Genomic DNA, 6,302 nt, shown 5'->3' with positions numbered 1-6,302 from the left:
GTTCCTCCCAGAGAGAACTAGACTAGGCACCTTCACCTACAAACAAATCTGCAACCTACAAACAATACATCTGTAACCATATGCGCAGGAATACTGAACAAACATTTATACAGGCTAAAGGAAAACAAGTATCATAAAGACATGTCCCACAACATGACAATGTGTAATCTACAGTGACATTATTGGTCTCAGGTCCTAAGGAACAGTTTTAGACATTTACAAGAGCTAGTGTCTACACAGTTATTGTAGAGGTCACCTGCGGACTTTTCCGTCCATGCAGGGTTAGGAACAAAGGAAAGGGAGACAGAAGAGGGAGGGCTGATTTAAAAAAGATAAGGAGTGAATAGAGGAGCAAACAATGCTGATGTTAATCTTTAGTGACTGAATAAGATAACAGTCTTTAGTGACACTTGTTGTTGGCCATGCAATAGTATCACAGAATAGCACCACCTTAATATCTTACTGCATACATCGTGCAATTATGTAATATGGGTTCTGTATGTTTTTTACAGGTATTTCCGACTATGAACCTGCATTAATATCATTATTAATCTCATCTTGTATCTCGATTAATGCGATTAGCCTTTGTGTCGATGCGTACAGGTGGAAGAGCGCATTCCTTTACAAAGATCGTCGTTTTCACCGCGCCCGAGAAAATACGCATCTCCGCAGGAACAAAGACGTGCTCGTGTTTTGAAAAGACGTCACCGGAGGAGAGAAACGGTGGAGCAAATTTCTTGATTATGAATTACGTCATGTGTTTGAATAAAACGAGGCTGGCAGCAGGGGGCGTGTCATGAAGAACGACTTCACGCTGGGATTAAAGGGCCAGCGGAAGGCAATACAAGACATGCCCCAACATTTGTCAGAGGCCCCAGACAAGAGCAATTTTCTTTTAATTAAATACCAATATTTTCGTTATTAATTATTTAAAGAAATGGTTCCATTTAAAATTAAAATCTTATTTACAAACCTGCATTATTTTCTTTCTTGGAGGGGAATAGGCAATTTTACATCAATTGAAAGTGGAAAGTAATTTTAAATTCCAAGATCCAAGAAAGACAAAAAAAAAAAAAAAAGTCATGTATGTGCTATTTTGTGGTTCTATTACTTTCTTGTCTCTTTCCTAGAACTTTTAAAACCGCAATAGCAACAAATCTTCTCTTCTATATTGCGACGTAACAGATCTATCGCTTCTTGATTGGATTTTGAGAAGTGGGCACTGCACTCAAAAAAATTGGGAAAAGATGAAAGGGTTTTTACAGGGGAGTTTAAGCAGACTTAAATTAGTAGAGAAAACCAATTTACTAGAGAGAGAAGTGTGTTGTTTCCCTGGAAGATCCAGTTATGACATTTTAGGTCAAATAAATAAATAAAATAAGATCTGTAACATGAATTTACAACATAGGGTGAATTTTCATTTCAATCCACCATAAGGACATCTTTCAAAAAGAAGACAATACGGCATTGAACAGTGGAGAAAATGACAACATTTCTGATGAACTGTTCCTTTAAGATATTAGAGATTATAAGATTATCAGGCACCTGATTAGAACAAATTTTTTCACACTTAATACTGTACTATTGGCTAATTCTGGTTACTTGAGTTACCTGAAAATGTTGTCTCTAATCTATAGCACATTCCAGATAATATGCCCAGATAATGTTGTTTGCATGTCTGAACTACAATTTCGAGCAACTAAATCTATATTTGGAAATCCGATAAACTGATAGGGGCTCTCAGTGCTTGGAGTGACTTGTTTGAACATGTCCTCTCGCCTGTTGGCAGCTGTGTTGGGGAGCAGTGGCCCTTTAAGAGGCGATCCCATGCGCGGAATCTAGGGGGCAGGTCCCTGTCAGCGGTAGAGGCTGCGATTCTCCTCTCGACCTCCTCCAGTCACTCAGTCCTAAGTTGAGCTCGCTTGAGTGCTGACAGACGATTGGAGTAGATAGTCCTCCTGTGCCTTTAGATAGATAGATGGATAGATAGGTGCAGAGAGAGCAAGGGCTATCTGGATGGGAATTCTCCGCAATGTACCGTTCGTGACATCGAGGCACTGGCGCGCGCTCTAACAAGACACTGTCATTAAGCGATAGTTGCGTCTCTACCTTTAATTGTTAAAGAGACTTCGGAATGCGAACAGACATCGGGTCAAGCTAGCAAATAATACAAAATGATCAGTGCAGTCTACGAGCACGCGTAGTTCTGTCCTCGTTATTGTAGCTGTCTTGATCTGACACAACGGCGTTTCGATTCTAGCCCGCTGAATGTGCAGTGGCTCTGACAGTTCAGTTCTTTTGTCACTACAGTGACTTGCTGCTTGTGATGGTAGTGTGCAGTGACGTTGTGGTGCTTTGTCCGTGGCTACTGGCGAAGTGCGCTGGAGAGATATAGTTGTATTACATCAGTGCACCAAGTGACTGCCTGGAGTGCGACACAGAGAAGAGAAACGGCTCTGGCTGAATGGTGCGTGTTGAGGTATTGCATTTTGCATTCTAATATTATAATGTATACTCATGCGCATATATATATATAAAATCACAAGCACAATGTATTCATGTACTGGATTTGTTAAATTAGGTACAACAGTAGTTCTGGTTGACAGTTGCGATTTACGTGCGTAGTGTTGGCAAATACAGCTTAAGAAGTCATTTAATAATATTTTGTTTGGAATCAATACAATTATGCTAACTGCTTTGAAAACATTGCAAATACTTGTAGACTCACATGAATAATTTAAGTTTAAACAATACAGATTTCTAAAACGTTTCTCTTTTTAGTCCTCTTTGCATTCAGGCTGTTTTTTTGGAATCCAGCCAACTATCAAATTAATAATATTGACTAATATTGAATATTGTTATGGAATAGCAATACATTTGTGTCCTAAATTTTTCACTTTCACAATAGCAGTGGTTTTAATATCTCATTCGTGCGGTCATCTCCACTGGTATACGAATAATTTAATATGAGTCAGATTGTGTCATTATGAAAGTGTAACGAGCAAGAATATGTGCCATCAAGCAAGTGTTAAACTGAAATGAAAGCGGAGCACTTTGCGTACAGTATACACGCTAATCTTTGTTTATATCTTCACGTGAGTGTTGCGCGTACCAACGCATACGCGTGCGCGCGCACCTCTCATTTCCAGAAGCGTTTAATTTTCACTAATTCATCGGACACATAGAAAAATAATACGTTTAATTGTACTTTTAATGGTTTTTGAAATAGTAGCTTAAAATGATCTTATTTTGATGGCAAAATGTTCAATTTAAAGTGCATAATCTCTCTCTGTAATGTAATGTGCATGTGTATGTATATAATGCACAGTTGTATATGAATTATTATGTTGTATTTTATGTCATATGGCTTTAAATTGTATATTGTATTTTTGTCTTTCTGAAACACAGGGAGGGGTGTTAATTATCATTAAGATTTGCACTAGTCGCTCAAGAAGCATTTAAGCACCATTTAGAGTAGAGGTGCATTCATGGAATGCGACTGTGACCGCTTCCCACTGCCTATTTAACTTTGACCAAGACAGTACAGAGGAGCGTCAGAGAAGGCTGGTAGAGGTGATGGCAGAGACAACCCTGGAGCCACTGTCCTCTCTGGACGTAGCCATTGATCCAGATTTTGAGCCACAGAAACGGCCGAGATCATGCACTTGGCCGCTGCCAGAATCCAGCTCGGCGAAGCCTGCGTCTAATGACACTGACATAATCCCAGAGGAAGAGGATGATGAGGATGACAATGCAATGGCAATCAACGGCAACGGCATGGGTGAAAGAGAGGACAATGGCAGCCCAAGCCTGGCTGAGGAACTGCATCCCGCTGGCGGTCTGGAGAACACAGGCTCCCCGCTTTCTTCTCCGCCCGCTTCTGTGACCACAGCGAGTCCGGAGGCGAGCGGTCAGGGCAGCCAACAGCAAACTCCCCGGAAGTCATCTTCGAGGAGGAACGCATGGGGCAACCTGTCCTATGCAGACCTTATCACAAAAGCCATAGAGAGCACCCCAGACAAGAGACTCACACTGTCCCAGATCTACGACTGGATGGTCAGAAGCGTCCCATACTTTAAAGACAAAGGCGACAGCAACAGCTCAGCTGGTTGGAAGGTAAGCACTCCACTCAAGCAGTGCCTCCCAACTGTGTTCCTGATACCAGACACTACAAATTCTGGATGTCTCTACTAATAAGCTGATGAGTTTAATCAGGTATGAAGGGACAATCTGTCATCATTTGCTCGCCCTCATGTCATCCCAAACCAAAATTTCTTTCCTCTGTGGAACAAGAAAGAAGAAATTTTGCAGAATGTTGGTAACCAAACAGATTTGGTTCCCACTGACTTCAATAGCAATATTTTAGGCTATATTATGGAAACCAATGGGACCCCAAACTGTTTGGTTGCCTACATTCATCAAGATAACTTCTTTTGTGCTTTACAGAAGAAAGAAAGGTATTCACGTTTGGAATGACATGTGGGGAAGTAATTTTTGGGTGGACTATCCCTTTAAGCAGACATCAGACTTGTGTACTGTTGGAGGGCCCCTTCAGGAACAAGGTTGAGATCCACTGCACTAGAGAATGCGTGTCATAAGGTGCGCAAGTGTCTCTTTTATTCCATGCACGATCTCATTCTGCATCACAACCAGAAACACATGTTCTGGCATGTTTGACCACGCTTACTCACGCACAGAAAACTGGAAAGGTTACGAGGGTTCGCGTGCGCGTGACTCAACGGTGCAGTGACATCTCCTATAAACAAACTATTTGGACGCCAGCATAAAAATAAACAGCAAATTAGGCATGATCAGTATGGAAAATTTGTGTAACAAAACAATTCAAGTTAGTTTAGATGGACTTTGTCTTGTGATAATGTTTAAAAGCCATAAATAATATATCCTCAGAGCCAAGCCTAATAAATGTCCATGCATCCAAACGCCTTTATGTTCATATCCACACAGCACGGCTTACATAAAACTTGGCACGGTAAATGTACCCGCTCTAGAAGCTGCCCAGACTGTTTATGTAGGTGTTGAATGGCATTAGGAATTGCATAACAACTCAGAATGGCGCGAGCTTCTCCTTGCAGTCAGCAGGCAGGACTGCCTTCAAAGGGAATGTCATGGCCATGGGCAGGAGCCAGCACAAGACATATGGGCCTTTCACTTACAGAGCCAGGGAGGGTTGGGGGAGGGGGTGTATGGTGGGGTTGTGAGTGCAAGGTCAAGGGCTGAGTTTGCGGCAGGAGGCCCAGCTCACCCATCCCAATGGCCGTAAATAGCCATGAATTATAATAGTGAAAGGAGAGTTACTGCTGGGTCTGTGGCAACAGCAAACTATGTGGACTCTAGCTCAGCGTGGAACTGTTTGCACACCGACTCGTCTAGCATTCAGAACCGTGTGTGTGCACGATCAGATTTCTCAAACTGCTATGTAAAACATTACCTGTCAGTCAAACATGTCTTTATGATCAAATACTATTCTAACCACAATTCTAGCATGAGTACACACAAATAAAACTCCTCCCCCAACCAGTAGTCCAGTGCCTGCTGCCATTTCTGATATGTGGAAAAACGTCTAAACGTATTCCACTGAAATTTGTTACTGTGTCACCTTCAGCTCTAAATATGACACACATTCCAGCAAACATCTGACAACTCGGAGCAGATCTGTGTGTACGGAGTGTGGATGCTGGTTGTAACACAACCTCAGATAAACACTCCTGCAATTAGTATTTAAGTAAAACATGCATGTACACAATACATGATATATGCATGCACACACTTGCAAACTTGTTTTGAATCGTTTAAAGAATTGACACTGAAGTTATTTACCCTTTTAATTTCGACTTACTCAGAATATCTCAACATTCCAGTAAAACCACTTCACTTAAACCCTGTCTTGATGGATAGATACTTGATACTTGAAAAAAAAACAGATACTTGAAGGATGAAAACATAAGCATTGATACCCACCTCGACCTACTGAAGTATTCCAGGTGTTGAATGTCAACATTTGCATTTTACGGTAAATTGTTTGCAAAACCTGCAGCAAAGGCCATTTTCCATACTAATTAGGAATGAAGATGAAAATATAAGTTAAATTAAGAAACCGAAAGAGCAACAAAAGATAAGTAGGCTTAAGATGTCTTATCCAAACACAAAAGGCTGGAATGGCCCAAGTACAGGTGCAAAAATGACATGCTGCATCACTATGGCTACCAGGTCACTGGTCCTCTCTGCTTTAATGAGAGAGTTTGGATGATATGTGATCTCATAAAGGCATTCCTTTGTTTCTG

General features: G+C 41.2%; 1 protein-coding gene across 2 annotated transcripts in view; it reads left to right on the top strand.

The window, feature by feature from the left end:
* Positions 1 to 1,850: 1,850 nt before the first annotated feature.
* Positions 1,851 to 6,302, top strand: part of foxo3b (forkhead box O3b) — a 30,837-nt gene continuing 26,385 nt past the window's right edge. Inside the window, exons 1-2 of one of the 2 annotated variants that reach the window (XM_058756318.1) lie at positions 1,851 to 2,467; positions 3,409 to 4,116. In XM_058756318.1, the coding sequence (XP_058612301.1) occupies positions 3,577 to 4,116 (540 nt within the window). In that variant the 5' untranslated portion in view covers positions 1,851 to 2,467; positions 3,409 to 3,576. Of the gene's footprint in view, positions 2,480 to 3,408; positions 4,117 to 6,302 lie in introns of both variants that reach the window. The other variant, XM_058756317.1, reaches the window with a different exon arrangement.

This window comes from Onychostoma macrolepis, chromosome 20, assembly GCF_012432095.1.
Source record: "Onychostoma macrolepis isolate SWU-2019 chromosome 20, ASM1243209v1, whole genome shotgun sequence".
In the NCBI taxonomy this organism is placed as follows: domain Eukaryota; kingdom Metazoa; phylum Chordata; class Actinopteri; order Cypriniformes; family Cyprinidae; genus Onychostoma; species Onychostoma macrolepis.
The sequence above is the reverse complement of the archived record's forward strand: the minus strand, read 5'-3'. Positions and strand labels throughout refer to the sequence as shown.